This window comes from Dipodomys ordii, unplaced genomic scaffold (assembly GCF_000151885.1).
Source record: "Dipodomys ordii isolate 6190 unplaced genomic scaffold, Dord_2.0 Scaffold18, whole genome shotgun sequence".
In the NCBI taxonomy this organism is placed as follows: Eukaryota; Metazoa; Chordata; class Mammalia; order Rodentia; family Heteromyidae; genus Dipodomys; species Dipodomys ordii.
Window position 1 is genome coordinate 16,831,892 of NW_012267234.1, and position 22,893 is coordinate 16,854,784.

The following is a 22,893-nucleotide window of genomic DNA, read 5'->3' on the forward strand; positions in this document are numbered from 1 at the left end:
ACCTGAGCGCAGCTGTGCGGTTCACTTTCTTTTCCACAGCTGGGAATGGAGGCTCATCTCAGGATCCTCTGGGTCCCTCACGGTCTGGGGCGCACGCAGTGTCTCTGTCTGTTTGGGGCCAGAATAAGGGAGCGGTGTGGAGGCGCGCTCGGGCTGCCGCTGCAGGGCTTGGAGCAGGGTAACATTTTTTCCTGGTCTTAGGGCTCCAACTCTGGGCTTGGGCGCTGTCCCTGAGCTCCTTTTTTTGCTCAAGGCTAGCATTCTACCACTTGAGCCACAGCACCACTTCTGACTTTTTCTGTGATTAATTGGACATAAAGAGTCTCAGGGACTTTCCTGCCCAGGCTGGGATGGGATTACAGGCGTGAGCCTCAGGTGCTCGGCTAGATGACATGGTTTGATTCTTGTCCTGAAGTCTTTCTGTCTGCTGGGTTGAGCATGGCCCCCAAGGGTCAGGGCTGATGGGGCACCCCAGGGCAGGTAATCAGAAGACGGGGAGGGCTGGGACCCCAGGGGAGCCGGCAGAGGAGAGGGTTCCATTCTGGGTTTGCTGCCAGAGTTTGCTTGTGGGTGTGAGAATGCTCAGACAAGGATTTCTCCAGAACTTGGGCCTAAGTGCCTCTCTGATAAGCACCTGCCACCCACGCCCACGCACACGGGCGCTCGGCTGTGGCTTCGCCTTCCAGAACGTTCCAGCTGCCTGCTTAGAAGGGATGGATGGATGGACGGAGGCCTGGCAGGCAGCTCCCCTGGGATTTGACGTTTCCTGCCATTTTGGTTTGCTTTCCAGTCTCTCAGGACTTTACAGACATGTTGGGACGGCTTTTCTTTTTGTCTGTTCCTGGTTTGGGCGTGGGGCGGTGTTAGACGCCGCAGGAGGAGAGCGCGGGGTGCTGGAGCCCATCGGGGCTGCTTTGCTGATCCCACGCTGGACCTCTGGACCCGAGGGCTGCGTGATTTGGTTATTCAAAGCTGCTCTGCGGGTGGGTCGGGAGGTCAGGCGCCTCCCACAGCTGGATTTCCATTTAGGCCCCGCCACCTGCATGGATTCTCCCACTGGCCAGCGACTTCCTCTTACTAGAACCTTCTCTTCCTCACAGCCATGACCTGTTAGCTAACTCGCCCCACCTGAGCTGATTGAACTCTTCATCCCGCCCCACCAGAGTGCTTGCTTCTGCTGCTCCTGCCCGGCGTGACCGACCATGACCACCGTGGGCAACGTGGACGCCCTTCCCGAGCATGAGAAGAGTCAGCTCAAGAGGGCTCTGGAGCTGGGCACTGTCATGACCGTGTTTAGTTTCCGCAAGTGCACCCCCGAGCGCAGGACCGTGCAGGTGATCATGGAGACGCGGCAAGTGGCGTGGAGTAAGACGGCGGACAAGATGGAAGGCTTCTGTGAGTACTGGTTGGGCCGGGCCGCTGCCCGTCGGGCCCCTCCCCTGCTCCCCGCCTCCCTCCCCTCCTGCCTTTGGTGGTTGGTGCTCCGGTGAGTGAGTTTCTACCTTGTCAGCGCACAGAGCTTGCTCTATGGAGAAAGTGCATCCAGGAAAAGTTCTGTGCCGTGACAGACGTGTGGAACTGGCCAGTTTGGAAACTGGCATTCCGACACCGTGCGGCCCCTGGCGGCTGGGCAGGGTGTCCATCCCCACGGGAGCTCGGTGGCCTCGGCCCGTGGAAACGCCCAGCTTTGTAGCCAAATGCCGGCTGGGGTTTCCTGCGGACCCCAGCAGGGAGAGGCCTTTCTTGGCTCTGTCCAAGAGAGCAAACACAAGGCTGAAGGTTCTAGAACTTTCCAGCACCACTCTGGTTCTGGTGGAGGAGCTGCCTCTCCTCTCCCTCACCTCCTTCCCGATTTGTTAGCACATCCAGCTCTGTGTGCAGGGGCCGCGCTTGACTTTTGATTTGTTTTTAATCGAAAATTTAAAACACATTCCTTGAATCCCAGCACTCAGGCAGAATCTCTAGTTTGAGGCCAACCGAGGCTGTCTTGAGTAACAAAGCAACACAAGACAACGGGCCAGAGAGCGGGGGTTGAGGCCGCTCATCGGTGTGTCTCGCCAGGTCCTTCACCCCCCCCCCCAGGCTCGCTTGGTACCAATTTCTTTTGTCTTCCAGAAACACTTTATGCTTGTGTAATATGTGTGTGTACGTTTTACACAAATGGGAACTCCTATACAACCCTCTGTACCTTTTTCCCCTCCACTTCATAATTACCTGGGGGTGCTGACTTATCCCCATTCTTTCCTGGCCTGGACACGTTCTGGGCGTGGCTGCCGGGTGACAGCTCAATGCAGGACGTTTACTGTGAGTGTCGTAATCATCCTTTGCATTTTTGGTGGTTCATTGGACAGTAGAGTCTCATGGACTTTCCTGCCTGGATTGGCTTTGAACCACGATCCTCAGATCTCATCCTCCTGAGTAGCTGGGATGACAGGCGTGAGCCACCGGCGCCCAGTTTCCATATCTTTTCTTTAACTTGGCATCATGAAGAGGGGTCAGCGTTACCTGAGGCAGGTAGCGAGTACATTTGTCTTTGGACAGTGTCACCCTCCATACAGTTTTAAAGGCATCAGTTACCCAGCCTGGGGATCAGCCCGGCGTCTTATTGGTTTTGGATATTGTGTAGTCTCCTATTTTCCTGTGTCAGCCATCCGTTCTGGGAACACTTTCAGAGCCAACTTGAGGCCCTCTCTTGGTATTTTCCATAGCACGGATCTCCGCAGGAGGACCAGAAGGCCACGCACAGGGCCGGGGCCCAGTGTGGTCAGTGTGTTCGTCCATCCGCCCCACCTCCACGCCTGCCAGGGTCTGGGCAGAGCTTGCAAATGGGGCAGCGAAAGCCCCGTCCCGCGGGCGTGGCCGTGCTTCCTTCCCTCCTGACGGTGTTTGCTCTGGCTGGGCTGGGAAAACCTCAGCAGCCATCAGGCTTCTCTTGGCCACAGGATCAAGAGTCTGTCCCTGACGGCACCGCTGCGTGGGTGTGTGGGGAGCCCGGATGAAGGCTGCTGTTCTCCTCCCTCGGCCCGCCTCCCCCCGTGGAGTGACCAGCCAGGCCTGGCGGCTGGCGCTCGGGGCTGGCCGTGCTGACTCTTGCTGGCGTCTCTTTTCCTTCCCATGTTTGAGCCGGGCATGGGGGGCTCCCGCCTGTCATCCTGGCCACTCAGGAGGCTGAGATCTGAGGATCTAGGTTCAAAGCAACCTCGGGCAGGAAAGTCTGTGAGACCTGTATCTCCAAACCAGCAAAAACCAGAAGTGGAGATGTGGCTCAAGTGGTAGAGCAGAGCCTAGAACAAAGATGCTCAGGAATAGCATCCAGGCAGGGGGCTCAAGATGCAGTGCTGGCAGGTGGGTGCCCATGCGTGTGCGTACACATGCATACACACATGAGCACGTGTGCGTACGCGCACCCACACACACGTGAATAAGGCTTCAGTGACTTCCAAATTGAAGTGGGTTCCAAAAATACCTAGCTGTGCAGAGTCCCCAGCAGAATTTTCTCTGGATTGAAAGGACTTGAACTTATTTCCATTCCCTTCCTTTTAGCTTCTGGAAGCTTCCCTCAGTAGGTGTTTCATTGACAGGTGTTGTTGTATAGCTAACCAACACTTCTAATTATCCTTATCAAGAGGAGAGCTACCATTTTTATTTATTTTTTATCATTTTCACTTTATCAAACAATAGTTCTATTGAAGCCTGCCATAGAATTCATCCATTATGATGTATAACCTAGTTTGTTTGCTTTTTAGTGTGTTTATGGATCGGTGCCAGTGCAATCAGTTAATATTAAAACGGTTTCAAATCCCACACACTTAGCAGTTGCCTCCTCTGCCTCAGTTCCTGGCAATAGTAAATTTGCCCTGCGTATTTGCTGATCCTGGACATTTCACATGAAGCAATCATAATTGTGGCCTTCGCTTCTGACTTCTGATTTAGCATGTTTTGGACTTAATCTTCATTGCAGCACGTGTCAGGGCTTTCTTCCTTTCTATTGCTGTGTAATATTCCATTGCCTGGACAGGTGACTTCTGCCTTGGTGGTCATACATTGCTTCCTCATCTTGGATCAGAGATCCTATTTGCTAAGAGCCATTTTCAGGCATAAAAAGGACCGCTTTCAGCCAGAAGGGCCATGGTTAGCTTCGTAGCCGGCTGAGTCTGGCCGGGACAATGTTACAGAATGCCATCTGAAAGCCAAACCAAAAGCCAAACTTCCGTGGTTCAGATGGCAGAGCACTTGCTGAGCAAACTCCAGGGCCTGTGTTCAATCTCCAGTACTGTGCTAAATGTTTTTTGTGTGTGTGTTGGTCATGGGGCATGAGCTTAGGGCCTAGGCGATGTCCCCAAGCTTTTTCACTCAAGGCTAGAGCTTTACTACTTTCTTCCAGTTTTCTGGCAGTTAATTGGAGATAAGAGTTTAATGGTCTTTCCTGCCAGGGCTGGTTTTGAACCATGATCCTTAGATCTCAGCTTCCTGAGATCTACAGCTGGTGTGGTGGCCTGAGCCTATCTAGATCCTAGTTATGTTGGAGGCATACAGGAGGCTCTCAGTCCGGCCTAGTGCATACCCTGTCCCCGAACCCTTTTCTCTCAGGCCTGGAAAGCCGCGATCCCTATGGATCTGCCTCTTTTGAGCATCTCATATTCGTGGCAACACTTAGTGTGAGACCTTTGGTGTGTGCTTTCTTTTGTTTACAGTAGTGTTTTTGAGGTTTTCCATGCTGTGTGGAGTACGCCAGTGCTGCTTTTATATGTCTGAGTAGGATTCCGTTCCATGAATAGACCACCCATTGAATCCAGGTGTTGGTGGCTCATGCCTGTAATCCTAGCTACTCAGAAAGCTGAGATCTGAGGATCGAAGTTTGAAGTCAGCCTGGGCAGGAAAAGGCCATCAGGCTCTTTTATCTCTAACAATGCCCCCAAAACCAGATGTGGAGCTATGACTCAAAGTGGTAGAGCACTAGCCTTGAGCATTAAATCTCAGGGACAGCGCCTAGCCCCAGCCCCAGCCCCAGGACTACCACACACACACACACACACACACACACACACACACACACGCACGCGCACACACACACATCCTCCATTCCTCCATTGCTTCATGGACATGGGATTCCTTCCGTCTTTTGGGTGTTAGCACACTGCGTCCCTGTGGATATCCATGCACGGCTTTGGCTTCGGCGAGGGCTTTCGGTTATTTAGGACATATACCTCAGTGTGGGGTTGCTCTGGTTGGTCTGTTGGGGGCGTTACCGGCTCCCTTGGGTGGGGCCACGCCATTTTGTGTTTTCCTTCTGGCTGTTTTGGAGGTGAGCCTCACTGTGCCCCAAGGGGGTTGAATCTGTGATGTCTGCCAGTGAGAATGGCCAGGAGAGTCCTGAGGGGCTGGGGGCCGCCTGGGGCCCCAAACCACCAGATCAGGGTTGGAGTTCCAGCTCTGTCTCGTGCCGTGTGCAGCCTTGAACCGACATCGGGGCCTTCCCACTGCAGAACAAGGAGAGACGGGGCTCCAGGCAGGCGCCGGGGGCCGTGAATGTAGCCGCAAGGAGGCGGAGGTGGTTTCTGCTTCTCTGGGGGACCCTGGGACGTTTTGTCCTGATGGGCACCCAGGGATGGGCAGCTGACACCTCTAACGTGGCCTTTCTACTCCCTGTGGCCCTGTGGCCCCTGCTAGGCCTCACCTGCGGCCCTGGGCATGCGCGTCATCACTTCCAAGAGCAGCCTGGCCTTGGCTCTGTCCCGCTGTCCGCGTGGCTTCCGTGGGCATTCGTGCACATCTACATGTAAACGAATGAATAAGAGAGAGAGGAGAAGCCCTCAAGGTTTCTGAAGTCTGGGCCTGGGAGCTTTCATGATACCACTTTTTGTGTGCCAATACTGGGCCTTGAACTCAGGGCCTGGGTACCGTCCCTGAGCTCTTTTGCTTAAGGCTCATGCTCTACCACTTTGGGTCACAGTACCACTTCCGACTTTCTGGTGGTTCATTGGAGATAAGAGTCGCACGGACTTTCCTTCCTGTGGCTGTCTTGGAACTGTGATCCTCAGATCTCAGCCTCCTGAGTAGCGAGGATGACAGGCGTGAGCCACCAGCGCCCGGCTATCACTCTATCTCAGGTTATTATTGGTCAAAGTGGGTTTCCAGGGCAGGGAGAAGAAACAGACCTATGTGCTCAGTGGGAAGAGTGTGGGAGGTGTGTCTCATTGTTCTAGAAGCTTCCTCACCCTCTGTCATCCTGAGGGACACTGTCCACCCTTTCGTGCAGGTTCCACTGTGTCAGCTGTGTCCTATGTCCCTAAAGCCTTGGTTGATTAAAGTTCTCCCAGGCACCGTGGCTCACACCTGCCATCCTAGCTACTCAGGAGTCTGAAATCTGAGGATGGCGATTTGAAGCCAGCCCAGGCAGGAAAGTGCGTGAGACTCTTTTTTTTTGGGTCCGGTCGTGGGGCCTGAACTCTGGGCCTGGGCGCTGTCCCTCAGCTCTTCAGCTCAAGGCTGGCGCTCTACCACTTGAGCCACAGCACCACTTCTGGCTTTTTTCTTTTTGCTTATGTGGTGCTGAGGAATTGAACCCAGGGCCTCATGCGTGCAAGGCAAGTGCTCTACCACTGAGCCAACTTCTCAACCCATGAGTGAGATTCTTATCTCCAATTAGCCACCCAAAAGCTGGAAGTAGAGCTGTGGTTCAAGTGGTATAGCTCTAGTCTTAAGTGGAAAGATGCAAACTCAGAATAGTACCCAGGACCTGTGTTCAAGCCCCAGTACTCACTTTCTCTCTCTCTCTCTCTGTCTTTCTCCGTGTCTGTCTCTCTGTCTCCCTCTGTCTCTCTGTTTCTCTCTCTGTCTCTCTCTCTCTCTCTCTCAAGTTCTCATGCTACATTTGCTATTCAAGGAGACCCAAGTGTGTATGCAGAGTCTCAGAGGGACTCCTGTCAATGTGAAAATGTTGGTCAGTTCAAGGCCAAACAAGCTCTGTGTCCTGCATCGTCAGCATAGCTCACACCTGCGTCTCCAGCGTAGCTCACACCTGCATCTCCAGCATAGGTCACACCTGCATCTCCAGTGCAGCTCACACCTGCATCCCCTGCGTAGCTCACACCTGCGTCTCCCGTGTAGCTCACACCTGCAGCATCAGCACAGCTCACACCTGCATCTCCCGCATAGCTCACACCTGCATCCCTGCGTAGCTCACACCTGCATCTCCTGTGTAGATCACACCTGCATCTCCCGCGTAGCTACACCTGCATCTCCAGTGTAGATCACACCTGCATCCCCCGCGTAGCTCACACCTGCATCTCCTGTGTAGATCACACCTGCATCGTCAGCACAGCTCACACCTGCATCGTCAGCACAGCTCACACCTGCATCTCCTGTGATCACACCTGCATCTCCTGCATAGCTCACACCTGCATCTCCTGTGTAGATCACACCTGCATCCCCCGCGCAGCTCACACCTGCATCTCCTGTGTAGCTCACACCTGCATCTCCAGAGTAGATCATACCTGCATCTCCCGTGCAGCTCACACCTGAATTTCCAGAGTAGATCACACCTGCATCGTCAGCACAGCTCATACCTGCATCGTCAGCACAGCTCACACCTGCATCTCCTGTGATCACACCTGCATCTCCTGCATAGCTCACACCTGCATCTCCTGTGTAGATCACACCTGCATCTCCCGCGCAGCTCACACCTGCTTCTCCTGTGTAGCTCACACCTGCATCTCCAGTGTAGATCACACCTGCATCCCCCACGCAGCTCACACCTGCATCTCCTGTGTAGCTCACCCCTGCATTTCCAGAGTAGATCACACCTGCATCTCCCGCGCATCTCACACCTGCTTCTCCTGTGTAGATCACACCTGCATCATCAGCACAGCTCACACCTGCATCTCCTGTGTAGATCACACTTGCATCGTTAGCACAGCTCACACCTGCATCTCCTGTGATCACACCTGCATCTCCTGCATAGCTCACACCTGCATCCCCCGCGTAGCTCACACCTGCACCGTCAGCACAGCTCACGCCTGCGTCTCCTGCGTAGCTCACACCTGCATCCCCCGCGCAGCTCACACCTGCATCTCCTGCATAGCTCACACCTGCATCCCCCGTGTAGCTCATACCTGCATCGTCAGCACAGCTCACACCTGCGTCTCCTGCGTAGCTCACACCTGCATCACCCGCGCAGCTCACACCTGCATCCCCCGCGCAGCTCACACCTGCATCCCCCGCGTAGATCACACCTGCATCCCCCGCGCAGCTCACACCTGCATCCCCCGCGCAGCTCACACCTGCATCCCCCGCGCAGCTCACACCTGCATCCCCCGCGTAGATCACACCTGCATCCCCCGCGCAGCTCACACCTGCATCCCCCGCGTAGATCACACCTGCATCCCCCGTGCAGCTCACACCTGCATCCCCCGCGTAGCTCACACCGGCATCCCCCGCGCAGCTCACACCTGCATCCCCCGCGCAGCTCACACCTGCATCCCCCGCGCAGCTCACCCCTGCACCCCCCGCGTAGCTCACACCGGCATCCCCCGCGCAGCTCACACCTGCATCTCCTGCATAGCTCACACCTGCATCCCCCGCGCAGCTCACACCTGCATCCCCCGCGCAGCTCACCCCTGCACCCCCCGCGCAGCTCACACCTGCATCCCCCGTGTAGATCACACCTGCATCCCCTGCATAGCTTACACCTGCATCCCCTGCGTAGCTCACACCGGCATCCCCCGCGCAGCTCACACCTGTTGCTCACACCTGCGTCTCCTGTCCAGTGTCCCTCAATCCTTGAGGGAGAAGGAGCTCAGGGAGCACTTCGGGGTGGGAGGAGGGACCCGAAGGGGAAGTCTGACCGGGGAGGGGCCTGGAGCCCGCGCTCGCCGGTTCCTCTGCGGCCGGCTCGACACTTCCCCTGTGACAGGGCTGGTCCCTGACCTGTGAGGCCAGGTTGTACCGCGTGCGCGGCGGGCTGCGCGAGGGTGTGGGCGCTGCTGTGCGCAGCCCTCCGCGGTGAGGCCCCACCAGGGGTCCGTGGCCGCCGCCCTCCTCCCCGAGAGCCTGGGCTTGTTGCCACCCTGCTCAGTCTCATGCTCCACCAGACCCGTGCCTGTGCTCTGGGGGCTCTTCCTGCGAGTGCTCATGGCATTGATGCGTCGCTTCTGCCCTTGTGTCATGACCAGCATGCACCAGGTGCATGGTGGCGCGGCATGGGTGGAGGCCTGGGTGTGTGTGTGTGTGTGTGTGTGTGTGTGTGTATAGGCCTCTGTGTGTGTAGAGGCCCACGTGGATGGGGGCCTGCATGGGTGGAGGCCTGTGTGGGTGGAGGCCTGTGTGTGTGTGTGTGTGTGTCTGTGTGTGTGTGTGTGTGTATAGGCCTCTGTGTGTGTAGAGGCCCACGTGGATGGGGGCCTGCATGGGTGGAGGCCTGTGTGTGTGTGTGTGTGTGTGTGTGTGTGTGTGTGTGTGTATAGGCCTCTGTGTGTGTAGAGGCCCACGTGGATGGGGGCCTGCTGTGTGTGTGTGTGTGTGTGTGTGTGTGTGTGTGTGTAGAGGCCCATGTGGATGGGGGCCTGCGTGGGTGGAGGCCTGTGTGGGTGGAGGCCTGTGTGTGTGTGTGTGTGTGTGTGTGTGTGTGTGTGTGTGTGTGTGTGTGTGTAGGGGCCCATGTGAATGGGGGCCTGCGTGGGTGGAGGCCTGTGTGGATGGAGACCTGTGTGTGTGGAGGCCTGTGTGGAGGCCTGTGTGTGTGTGTGTGTGTGTGTATAGGCCTCTGTGTGTGTAGAGGCCCACGTGGATGGGGGCCTGCATGGGTGGAGGCCTGTGTGGATGGAGGCCCGCATGGGTGGAGGCCTGCATGGGTGGAGGCCCGCGTGGGTGGAGGCTGCGTGTTTGTAGAGGCCTGCGTGGGTGCAGGCCATCCTCCCTGCCGGCCTCAGTGCTGCCCCTTGGTTGTGGCACAGCTGATGGGCATCCGGAGCTTTCGGGTCGTCTGTCCAGCAGTGCCTGTGCTTCTGGAGGCCTCTGTGGCCCGGGCAGGGGCCGGGCAGGGCCGCCGGGGACACCTTTCATCGGATGGATGGAGGGTGGACAGCGTGGTCGGAGCAGCCGCCCGGATGCCCTCTGTCCCGTTCCCATGGAAACCCAGGAGCACGTCGCCCTCACCCTGGAAGGAGACGGGAGTGTGGAGGGCAGCCCGCGTGGAGGGCAGGCCGCGTGGAGGGCAGGCCGCGTGGGGACAGGCCGCGTGGAGGGCAGGCCGTGTGGGGACAGCCCGCGTGGAGGGCAGGCCACGTGGGAGTTGATCAGAAAGAGATGATTTTTATCTTTGTAAATCTGTAGAAGCTGTTTGGATTTCGGGGAGTCGGGGGGTCCCTACCATCACAAAAGCGTCAGCTTTTTAGTGAGCACTTAGGGTGTTCATTTGTTCTTTCTTCTTCCTTTCTTTCTTTTTTCTTTCAGTCAGTTGTGGGGCTTGAACTCTGGGCCTGGGCGCTGTCCCTCAGCTCTTCAGCTCAAGGCGAGCGCTCTACCACCTGAGCTACAGCACCACTTCCAGTTTTCTGGTGGTTCATTGGAGATAAGAGTCGCATGGACTTTCCTGCCCGGGCTGGCTTTGAACCACGATCCTCAGATCTCAGCCTCCTGAGTAGCTCTGCTGACAGGCGTGAGCCACCAGCGCCCGGCAGGGTGCTCTTTCTTGTGTTGCATCTGACTATTATGAGTGGTACCCTGGTCTGCACGGACCATCCCTAGTACATTCCAGCCTCCATTTCCATTTTGTGTTCTGCAGTGTTGGAACCCAGGGCCTCACTCATGCCAGGCAAACACCCTTGAGCCCTAGCCTCAGTTTCCCCTTTTATGCAGTGAGGGGGAAAAATGTTACTACTGTGGAGTGGGATTTGGTAGGGATTACATGCGTGCTCCAAGCAGGTGTCCACCTCTGTGTGTGTGTGTGTGTGTGTGTGTCTGTGTGTGTGTGTGTGTGTGTGTGTGTGTGGACTGTTGCACCTGCCCGGGGTGGTGGGGGTGAGGCGTGTCTAGCGTGGTCTGTGGTGGGGGGCTGCGAACCACGACGCACATCGGAGCAGCCTGGGCGGCGCAGGCCTTGCTGGCGGCTGCAGGCCTGTGTGTCCTGGTGTAGGCCATCCGGTGCCGCTGCCCCTTTGGAGGCGGGTGGACCCTGGGTGCCCGTCGGCTGTGCCCTGGCCTCGGCGATCGCGCTGGGCCCCGAGTCTGACAGGCTCAGCGCCTGCCCGGGTTGAGCCCCAGGAAGTGGCCACTGTTGAAAACAAGCCCGTGCAGCCGGCGGTGAGCGCCGGGCCCCTGAGTGGAGCACTGGAGTGCAGACGCTGAAAATAGACGCTGTCCGCGAGTCCCCGCCCGAGGGACGGTGCTCAGGCTTTGCATAATTTCCTTCCCACAGCGAGAGGTTTTCATTACAAACAACTTTTGGGGACCAAACTTAAAACAAGCAAACAAAAGACAAAACCATGCTCAAAGGTCCAAACACCCCTCCCCCACCCTTTTGTCTCAATAGTACCAAACAAGAGCCAGACACAGGCACAGGTTCAAATCCCAGATCCACCACTTGCAGTCTGAGTGGTTGTAGACAAGCTTCGTAACTTCTCTGTGCCGCTGTGTGTGATGATCACACCAGCCTGTGTGCAAAGAAAAGCAAGCAAGCCTTCGATGTGCAACCGGGACGGTGCAGATGCCCATTAACCCCCTGTCTCCTCCTCTTCCTCCTCCGCCTGGCCTAGAACTCGTGCTTAGTCCTCGCTGCTTCCAGCCAGTGTGGCAGGCCTGGAGGAGATGATTCCAAGGCTCTTTTGTTGTTAGTGTTTGCGATGCAAGGCTTGAACTCAGGGAGCAGGGCTCAGGCAGGCGCAGGGGATCTGCGCTGGGTCTGGGGGGCGGGGACACCAGGACAGGTGCAGTGCGTGAACCGCGTGGCCCAGCCTGTCGGCAGCGTGGGCCGGCTGGGTTTGCGGGCTGCTTCTGCAGAGCCTCCCTTTACAAGCGTTGACTTAGCAGACACTCAGACACAGGCTCTCGACCTCTCTGGGCCCTGCTGCAGCCTCCTGGGGCTCCGGCCGGCCTCGGTCGCTCTGTCATCTTGGCCGGTGTCTTCCTCCGAGTCGGCCGGCCGTAGGGTTGGTTGGCACGGCGGGGGCGTGATGCCACATCCTGGGAGGACACACGGACGCTGTCCTCCAGGGCCTGGGTCCCAGGCGTGGGGTGGCGTGAGGCCTGCCCACGGCGCTCTGTGCGTTTGAACCCCTTTCCCCGTGACACGGCTTTCTTTTCTTTGAGTTATGGAACTTAAGAAAGATTAAAAAAAGGGCGGGGGGGGGGACAGGCACTGGTGGCTCACACCTGTAATCCTACTTACTTGGGAGGCTGAGATCTGAGGATGGAGTTGTGAGGCCAGTTCAGGCAGGAAAGCCTGTGAAACTCTTATCCAATTAGAAAAAAACAAAAAGGCAGGTTGAGCAACAGCAACAAAATGATGCACGTGCTTGAGACCCTGAGTTCAGACCCCAGTCCCGGCGCACGGCGCACGGCGCATGTACGCCCAAATGAAACCCCCGGCAAGAAGGAAGTGAGAGCAGGTGGCGTTCTGAAGCTCACGGCTGGAGCTCCTTGAGGTGACCTTGGCCGCCAGCCTCTCCCCCTGCATGCCCCGCCGTGGCTTGTTGACTGTGCTGTGCTTGTGTGGACCTGGAGGGGCACGGAGGCAGGTGCAGAAGGAAGAATGAGCACTGTAAGAGAACAGGTTGTGAATCCTGGCACGTGCTAAGGCCCTGTGGTCGAGGACTGTGTGTTATGCTTTGGGAAAGTGGCTGGAAGTGAGTTTGAGAACTACACGTGTGGCGATCTTGTCTTGCCTGATCTTCCCTTGTACTCTTTTTCTTTTTCTTTTCCTTTTCTGGGACAAGGATTTAAACTTCGCATCTGATGCTTTCGCTCATTAGCTAGATCTTTACCACCTGAGCCATGCAAGCTGAAGAGCTCAGGGACAAACAGCATCCAGGCCCAGAGTTCAATCCCCACGACTGACAAAAAAGTAATATATTAGATGCTCAGTAAAATAAGAGTGAGTGACTTACAGCTGTCACCCAAATCCAGATGTGGGCCACCGCTGCCCCTCCCCCACCGCCATCCCCACCGCCTCCCTCTCCAGCCCGCGCCTCGGTTTCCTTGGTAGGTCACTGTTCACAGGCTTTTGTCTTAGCCTCTCTATAGCCTGGCATTCTGCCAGCTCAGCTGATACAGCTGCTATGGTCAGATATGCCCATTTACTGGAACCACTCTGTGTGTGTGTGTGTGTGTGTGTGTGTGCATGCACACACACGTGCGTGCAGGCCAGTCCTGGGGTTTGAACTCAGGGCCTGGGTGCTGTCCTTTAGCTTTTCTGCTCTACCACTTGAGCCTCACCCCCATTTCTGGTGTTTTTGCTTTGTTTTTTTAACTGGTGAACTGGAGATACGAGTCTAGCAGACTTTCCCACGCAGGCCAGCTTCGCATTGGGATCCTCCGATCTCCGCCTCCGGAGAAGCTGGGATTTCCAGCGGCTCACGCCGTGCGGGGTGTAGAAGTTTAAGCGGCGGCACTCTCTGCTCTGGGTTCCTGCGGCAGCTCTGTTGGTTGTCTAAGAACGGTGCCCGGCCCCTGGGCCGCGGGTGGCTCAGGGCATCAGCGCCTGTGGGCCGTGCGTGGACATTGTCCGCGTCGTGGGCGGCACGGTGGGCCTCCCTGGTGCTGTGGCCTCCTGTGGAGGCCCAGCCTTTGCTCACCCCGGGTGGGGAGAAGGAAGGGGTGCGGGGCAGTGTCCAGGGCGAGACCCAGGGCGGGGATCCCGGGCCCAGGCTGTGGGCCGCAGACGCTTGTGTAAGGAGGCGTCCCTGCCTGGGGACCCCAGAGGCTGGGCCTGGCCCTGGCCGCCCCGCCCCCCGCCCGGCGCAGGGGAAGGAAGTGTCTCACCTCCTGGCCGCCGCTGCCCGGCCTGGGGTTTGCAAAACGCCCGGCCCAGTGGGGAAACGTGGGCTAACCACAGCGCGCAGGCCCGGCCCCAGCCGCAGCCCCGGCCTGCAGGGCCGCTGTAGGAAGCACTGAGCCCGGTGGTGGTCACCTGGGGAGGGGGGGGCTCGGCCATGGTCCAGCCTCTGGCTTCACCCCCGAGGGTGGGGGCGGGGCTTGTCCCCCCCCCCCGCCCCCCTCAAAACCTTCACCGCCCCGGGTGCCGTGGGCAGGTTGGAGTGGAGATCCTCTGCTGGCCTCTGCTCAGGCAGCAGCCATGTTTTAGGAAAGGTCACGGGGTCCAGTCCCAGGGGATCCCCCCCAGCTCCCTCCCCCCCTTCCTGCAGGCGCATGCGCTTCTCTGCCTAACTTCCTGGAGAAGTCAGGTGCTCAGTGGACGCTCGGGGTGGGGTGGGGTGGGGTGGTGGTCGTGGGGTGATGGCTGGCTGTTCAGAGCAGGTCACTATGGGATAGGCGGGTGAAGCGCGGGCGCGTCCTGTGGGCAGCGCGGGCGGAGGCCGGGCCGGGGACAGAGTAGTCGCAGGCAGCCGTGGCGAGCAAGAAAGGGGAAGTGCTGGGGAGGAAGGGGCTCACACGAGGGGCGTCAGGACCAGGCCTGCAAACGGGGCCCTGCTCTCCGCGAGGACAGCCGCTGCTTCCTGACCCTGGCCTTGGGGACCTGCTCATGGCATGTGCAGGGTCCTGAGGGGGCCCAAGGGGGGCTCAGGGGCCTGTGGCAAAAGTCCCTTTAAAGAGCTGGAGCTGGCCGGCCGCCGGTGGCTCCCGCCTGTCATCCTGGCTACTCAGGAGGCTGAGATCCGAGGATCGTGGCGTGAAGCCGGCCTGGGTGACAAATGTGAGAGACTTATCTCCAAGTAAGCAGCACAAAGCTAAAAGTGGCTCAAGTGGTAGAGCACCGCTCTTGACAATCCCTAGGACTGATGCACATGTGCGTGCACATGCACGCACGCACACACACACACACACGCACACACACGCAGAGGTGGAAGGATCACAGCCTGTCCAAGCCACCCCTGCCTGTGCTCGCCTGGGCTCTCTCAGGGCTTGGCTCTGTCATCAGCCTGAGGGTCTTGAGCTGACATTGTCCGGCCTGGCCTGGCCCTGGGGCTGAGCCCCAGCCTCTTCTGTGGTCACTCACTAAGACTGAGGGCACCCCCCCTCTTATCTGATGATTGACTTTGGCAGCAGGAACCTTGAATGAATACTGTGGCACCTCTCTGTGGCACAGACACTTAACCTGGCTTTAAAGTCTTCAGGAGAGGAGCTGCGTGGGTGGCTCAGTGGTAGAGTGCTTGCCTCTCATGCATGCGGCCCTGGGTTCGATTCCTCAGTACCACATACACAGAAAAAGCTGCAAATGGTGGTGCGGTTCAAGTGGTAGGGCGCTAGCCTTGCGCAAAAGAAGCTCAGGGACAGTGTCCAGGCTCTGAGTTCAAGCCCCAGGACTGGCGTAAATAAATAAAGTCTCAAGGAGACTTTGAGCCCGCATTGGACCTGGGGGGGGCAGGCGCTGCGGGCACGCCCCCGGAAATGGGAGCCACTGGACCCATCCTTTGTCCTGGGCATCAGAACCCAGCCAGATGGCCCTGGGCTGTCTCCACCTGCTTGAGCTGACTCCTGTCAAGGGGCTGGGGATGCTTGCCATCCCGTCTGGTGTCTCCGCCCTGAACTTGACCTCGGCAGGGCCACTGCCAGAGGGCCCCGGAGGGCACTGACCTTGGGGCTCAGACCCCAGCCCCTAGCTCCCTACCCCCCCTTGGTGTTCGGCTGTGGTGGGGGTACTGAGGCCTCTCTGTGTGGCTGCGGCTGCTGGTTGGAGCGTCAGGATTGTGGGTTCGGTTCTGAGCCCCTTGCCCCCCTCGTGGACGGGTCCTGGGTGGATAGAGATGAGCTTTGTTTGCGGCAGAAACGGTGAGGAGCCGGTGCCAGGCTGCTGCCGTCTGCCCTCTGGCCTGCGCTGGATGCTGGTCTGCCCTCGGGCCTGCGCTGGACGCTGGGGAGGGTGACGGAGGGCCTTTGAGCACCAGCTTCTGAGGGTGCCATCCTGCTCCGTGGAAAGGCAGAGGGGAAGCCGTCTTCCTGGCACCACGCGTTTGGGGTGCCGCAGGGCGGCGGGCAGAGCGCTCCCTTTGCTCTGAGGAGCGTAGCGATTCCTCCGTCAGAGTAGCGAGAGCGTCACGTGGATCATCGAGCAGAGCCGTGAGGGCCGTGCCCTCGCACCCCGTGCCCGCACGCTCCGAGTGTTCGCTTGGAGACTTATGCAGAGACGCGTCTCACTGGCTGTGTCACCAGCATCCTGGACTCCAGCTGAGTTCCTGCATCCGAAGCTCTTTCTCCCCGCGCCGGGGATGGGGGTCTGCGCTGGAGGGGCTGGCCGGGGATGGGGGTCTGCGCTGGAGGGGCTGGCTGGGGAGGGGATTGGGGTCTGGGCTGGGGGGGCTGGCTGGGGATGGGGGTCTGCGCTGGAGGGGCTGGCCGGGGATGGGGGTCTGTGCTGGAGGGGCTGGCTGGGGATGGGGGTCTGTGCTGGAGGGGCTGGCAGGGCTGTGACCCCCCAATGGTTTTGCACCTGTGCTGGGATCTGCGTGCGTGGCTCCTCTCCTGGGTGACGGCGTGGCCTCCTCCATCTTTGCGGGGCTGTTCTGTGTCTCCCTGCCCCCCCTTTTTTAAACATTTCCATCTTTGTGTGTGTGTGGGGGTCTGCAGATTTGAACACGTGGCCTTGTGCTTGCTAGACAAGTACTCTGGCCACTTAAGCCACCCCTCCTATTCCTCGTCCTCCCCTCCCCAGGTCGTGTCTCCCGCTGGGATCTTGCTGCCTCTGCCTCCCAAGTCGCGGGGATGGTGGCGGTGTCCGCACACCCAGCCTTCACGGCCCTCTTCTCGCCGGGACTCCAGCCATCTTAACTGTCCCTCTCCAAAGCCCCCACTGCGCAGGTACCAGGACCCCCCCTCCCTCTAGCCTCTTTCGTTCATCTCCAGGCCCAGAAAGGGCAGGACTAGAACCTTCTTCAGCCACATCCGAGTCGTGTAGAGTTTTTGTGCCTTGAGGGACTTGTCACCACGCCAGAGCTGGTGACTTCCTGCCTCGTCTTCCCCAACCCAGCGTGTAGAGATAATAAACTGAGCCTTGCAGACGGGCACGGGCGTCTGAGAACCCTCTCTGTGCTGTTGGTGCATGAATGGAGGTTCTGGGAAGGAAGACGGACCAGGGGTTCCTTTAGAAGGTTCTGGAGTCCAGGTGCTTGAAGCTGAAAAATAGTTGTCAGTATTCTCAGAACCCTTCTTTGCCTGTTAAGTACATGCACGCGTGTGCGAGAACGCACGCGCACACACACGTAATCAAAGCACGGACGGTGCGCAGGGCTGCTGGCCGGCTGAGCTGGCGGTGGTGGGGGATGGTCCTTAGTGAGGAGCCTGGTCGCCCTTGTGCGCGGTGCGCTTCTGCGGCCGGGTTCGGCTGGCCTCCCCAGCTGCCTGCCGCAGTGTGTGCCCGGCCCTCCGCACGTGCTTCCTCTGGGTTGATGCCGGGCTCATCAGGAGGCTGCAAGACCATGTATTTCTGGCCTGGCTAGAAATAGCAGGGCGCTGCCAGGACAGAGGCAGCCGAGGGGTGGGGATGTAGCCGCCGGGGTGTGTGGGGGAAGTGAAGAGGGATTTCTGGGGTTCACCACTGTAGTTCTGCTGTGGGAGAGAACATGGCTTCCAGACGGCGTGCGGCCCGGGCTGCCAGTGTGGCTCCTTCCTGACTTTTATTTTTTTGTCCATGGTGGGGCGTGAACTCAGGGCCTAGGTACTGTCCTGAGCTCTTTTGCTCAAGGCTAGGGCTCGACCAGTTTGAGCCACAGCTCCACTTCCGGTTTTTGAGTGGTTAATTAGAGAGAAGAGTCTCATGGGGACTTTTCTTTCCTGGGCTGGCTTCCAACTACGATCCTCAGATCTCAGCCCCCTGAGAAGCAAGGATGACAGTTCCGAGCCAGCACCCGGCCTTCCTGTCTTTCTGATTGGAACAGGAATGTGTGCTTGATATTAAAATGTCTTTTCTCCCTTCTCAATAGTGTGTATTTCTTCTTTTGGGTTTCTTTCTTCCTTTTCTCCCTTTCTTTTGTTGGTTTGTGTGTGTATGTGTATTTGTGTGTGTGTGCTGGGGCTTGAACTCAGGGCCTGGGTGCTGTTCCTGAGCTTTTTTGTCCAAGACTAGCACTCTACCACCTGAACCACAGCTCTACTTCTGGCTTTTTTGGTGATTAGTTGGAGATGAGAGTCTCATGGAACTTTCCTGCTCTGACTTTGAACTGTGATCCTCAGATCTCAGCCTCCTGAGTTGCTAGGATGACAAGTGTGAGTCACTAGCACCAAGCTAAAGGCCAGGTCTTCTAGATTCTTCCAAAGCTGAGAAAGCCTCTGATCACCCCCAGTGCTGGTCATCCAGCTGAAGGAGGTGCAGTTAGCTAAGTGCACAGAGCCCCAAAACCTTGGCTCCCGGAGCAGTGCAGGGTTCCGGGTCAAGAGGCGGAGCAGAGACCAGTGGTCCCTGCGCCGCCAGGCGTGGTGCTGGGCTGGTTGTGACTTCCTCTGGTGTCACACCAGTCAAGGAGATCGCACCTGAGCAGACCACGAGAAAAGGGAGGGCGGGAGGGGACCTGCCCGGCCCCCACTCCCCACCCCCACGCCGGCAGGAGCAGAGCCTCTGGTTTGCATCTCCGCCTCTGGACTCCAGGATTTCCTTGTGGGCTTTGTCCTCCCTCCTCAGCTGAGCCCAGGACTTCGCCCGAGCACCGTGGCTGAGGCGTGCACACTGGGTCCTGTAATTCTCCTGTGCGCAGACGTGTCGGCTCGCACAGCCTGCCCTCCCTCCCGGGATGGAGGGGGGCACCCGGCACCGCCTCAGCCAGTGCTGCGAGAACTGAGTCAGCCGGGAGGATGGGGGCCTGGGTGAGAATTCCGAGCGCGCGTTGTTTCCTGTTGTGCGAGGCCGATGTTGAGCTTGCAGGCATGGACCTCCGCGGGGTTGATGGGGAGAGAAGGGGGATGGGGAGGAGCTGTGTGGGGAGGGCCGGAAGAAGGGGGGCAGCTCCAGGGGCAGTGAGGGGGGGTGGCCAGGCCTGGGGAAGCGTGCGGTGGTGCTGGGCCTGGGGTGCGCTGTGGCCAGGCAAGGCCGTGTCTGTGGCTGTGTTATCTGGCTTCGTCAGGCAGGAAACCCAGCTTCTAAGGCCTCTGCGCCGCAGCTACTGTGAGAACAAAGTCATCATAGTGACGTGAGCACTTGGCAGAGAACCCGGACACCCCCCCCCCCCCGCCCCATGGCTGCTATTATGGAATTGGTGGGAATCTCTGGAGACTTTTTCTCATGTGCTTACACACGTGTATGCATGTACAAATACCGGACTGATATGTTCCTGAATATGTGTTGGACAGACACATTTTTTTTTTTGGGGGGAGAGCCTATGTTCCAGCATATTCCGTGGCTATAAATGCTGGGTTGTCCATGAACCTGAATGCCCGGAGTCCTCAGCACCGCCTAATGCCATAGAAAGGTCCGGGAGGGCGCGTCTCTCCTGAGAATGGGGCCTCATAACCCCCTAACCTTGCAACCAGGCCAAAGCCCAAAGAGCACCAGAACTAAGGATGAGGCCATTATGTCTGTAAGACCCTCAAGGGCCAGATACAAGCAACAGATGTCTGGCTTGCAGCAAAAGCTGAAAGGGACAGCAGGCGGATGGGCCATGTTCAGGGACAGAGCACCGAGGACGCGAAGAGAGCTGTTCTTCCCGGCTTGACCTAGAGATTCAGTGTAGTTCCAGCCAAAACCTGATAGGGTGTGTGTTTATCTGTCCTCAAAAGTTCAATTCCAGCCCGGCGCCGGTGGCTCACGCCTGCAATCCTAGCTACTCAGGAGGCTGAGATCTGAAGATTGCACAGCAGGAAAGTCCATGAGACTCATATCTCCAATAACTACTCAGGAAAAGCTGGAAGTGGTGCTGTGGCTCAAGTAGTAGAGCACTAGCTTTGAGCAGAAAGAAGCTCAGGGGGGCTGGGAAGGTGGCTTAGGGGTAGAGCGCTTGCCTTGCATGCATGAGGCCCTGGGTTCAATTCCTCGGCATCCCATAAGCAGAAAAAGCCAGAAGTGGTGCTATGGCTCAAGTGGTAGAGTGCTAGCCTTGAGCTGAAGAGCTGAGAGACAGCACCCAGGCCCTGAGTTCAAGCCCCAGGATTTGTGGGGGAAAGAAAAAAAGCTCCATCCCCAAACACCTTATCTCTAAGAAAGGAAAAACTCAAAATTCCCTGCTCTGCATACATCATTCTGACTTCTGACACCAAACATGGAGGTCCCCCCCACCCCAGCCCCCAGCACACAGTACCCCAGTGGACGCCAGCTGACTCAGTTCAACTCTGACACCACGTCCCATTCCACAGGCTGTAAGAAGATGACCCACACCTCACCAGCCCCAGGCTCCTGACTGAGCAGCTACAAATTGGGGGGGTCACAGGACTGCCTCCCTTGGGTTGTGCACATTTGCTAGACTGACTCCCAGAATCCTGGAGAACACTGGCTTATTGGCAAGAACAGCACAGAAGATGTGGGTTTGAGGGAGGCCCAGGGCCAGGTGTGGGGGAGGGTACCTGGCTTCTGTGCCCAGCGGCATGCCCGCCGTCCCCGGGAAACCTCCCTGTGTTGGGTTCCTAGGAAGGGTTTGCCTTGTAGGTTGAGGAAAGCACAGGCCAACTCAGCCTCTGCCTTTGTCCCCTCCCTGCAGGGAGGGAGAGGGCTGGGAAGGCTGATGTGGCTTATAGATCTCTGGTTGGATGCTCAAGGGTATGAGGAGTTGTGTGCTAGGAAATTCCAGTATAGATGTGAGCAGCTCTTTGGCTCACATCTGTGAACCTTAGTTACTCAGGAGGCTGAGATCTGAGGATGGGGATTTGAAGCCAGCTAGGAAAGTCCATGAGACTCTTATCCCCAATGAACCACCAAAAAGCCAGAAGGAGAACTGTGGCTCAAATGGTGGAGCACCATCCTTGAGTGAAAAAAGCTCAGGGCCAGAGCTTTTGTGACTGGAGGTAAAAGGTCATCAAGGTCAGGAGGACCTCTTGTGACACTCAGGGGGCCTTGTGGTTCACCTGTTGTCTGGTAGAATCTTCTCCAAGTTCCATTACCAAAGCTTACGGTCCTTGTTTAATGTCTGCATCTCTGGAGAGGAAATTGGGAAATCCCAAGCCCTTTTATCAGCCACCTTTTCACTCCTGGGATAAAATGCCTGAGAGAATCAACTTGAAGGAAGAAAAGGTTGATTCTGGCTTAACAGCCCCTGATCACCTGGCTCCACAGCACCATGGCGAAGGGGAGTGGTGGAACACAGTTGCTCACCTCATGGTGGCCAGGAAGCAGAGAGAGGAAGGGGCAGGGTCAAATATACCCTGTAAGGCCACACCCCCAGCCACCTCCTTCCTCCAGTGGCCCCGCCCCCTGGAGGCCCCATTCAGTCATGAAGCCCTCCTGGAGGAATCCATTGATGAGCTCAGAGCCTTCAGCATGCTGTCACCACTCAAAGCATGTAGACACTGGGACCAGCCCTGGATCGACCTTCCCCACCCCAGCTCTGGGGACACGCCGTCTGCTTCCGGGGCTGTGGGGGGCTGTGCACCCAGGTGCCACCGCTGCCTTCTGATCCGCCCTCTCCTGCTCGTTTCTTGCAGTGGACATCATGGAGATAAAGGAGATCCGCCCGGGGAAGAACTCCAAGGATTTTGAGCGTGCGAAAGCTGTGCGCCACAAGGAGGATTGCTGCTTCACCATTCTGTACGGCACGCAGTTCGTCCTCAGCACGCTCAGCTTGGCAAGTGGGTGCACGTTCATCTGCTCCTCAGGAAGTTCTTCACCCTGCCCAGCTCCCCCAGGCCTGGGGTGGGGGTGGGGGAGGGGCGGGCGTTCAGTTCTAGCTGCTGTCCAGCTGTGTGGCCTGGGGCAGCAGCAGCCTCTGAGCTGCAGGCTGCTTGGAGGTGGAAGCGGGGGAGTGGTCAATGCCCACCTCACTGGGAAGGTGTGAGGAACATTCCACCTGTCCGCCTTTGGATGTGGAGAGTCGATAGGTGGTAGAAGTGTGCTCACGGCAGGCCGGGCTCTCCAGACACAAATACCAGTTGCAGAGCTTGCCCGGCAAACGCCCATCTGAAGGTACTGCCTTGAGATCTGCATGTGCACACACACATACACACCACATGCACACACACAGCGCATTATGAGATCTTGTATGCACACCCATGCACCACCCACATGTGTGCACACAACACATGAGATCTTGTATGTGCACGCACGTGCATACAGCACACATACAGCACACACATGAGATCTTACATGTGCACACAGCACATTATGAGGTCTTATATGCACACAGGCACATATATGCACACAGCACATGCATATAGACACAGAGTATGCAGCGCATATGTGCAACATGTGTATATACAACACACAGCACATAACACACGTGTGCACCCAGCATACAATGCTCCCTGCACATACATGTGCACACTACCATGTGTCACACAGGCACATGCACAGCAATAACACATACACATACCACATACCACACATGTGTACACAGGACACACCACAACCTAGCACGCATACATGCATACACACAACACATGCACACTCATACCACACATGGCAAGTTACATACACATGGCAGTACACACATGCATATACAACACACATCCATGTGCACACTAGCAGCAAACATACAGCACATCCCACACAAAGCACATGAATCACACAACACACAAACATGTATCACAACACAGTAGTTATACGCAGCACAGTATGAGTTACACGTGTGCACACACGCCACACATCTA

The 22,893-nt window shown here is 57.5% G+C and overlaps 1 protein-coding gene across 1 annotated transcript in view; it reads left to right on the forward strand.

The window, feature by feature from the left end:
* Positions 1-937: 937 nt before the first annotated feature.
* Plcg2 (phospholipase C, gamma 2 (phosphatidylinositol-specific)) overlaps positions 938-22,893 on the forward strand; it is a 68,663-nt gene continuing 46,707 nt past the window's right edge. The window contains exons 1-2 of the mRNA XM_013012701.1: positions 938-1,395; positions 21,733-21,876. Coding sequence (XP_012868155.1) covers positions 1,203-1,395; positions 21,733-21,876 — 337 coding nt within the window. The 5' untranslated portion in view covers positions 938-1,202. The remainder of the gene's footprint in view (positions 1,396-21,732; positions 21,877-22,893) is intronic.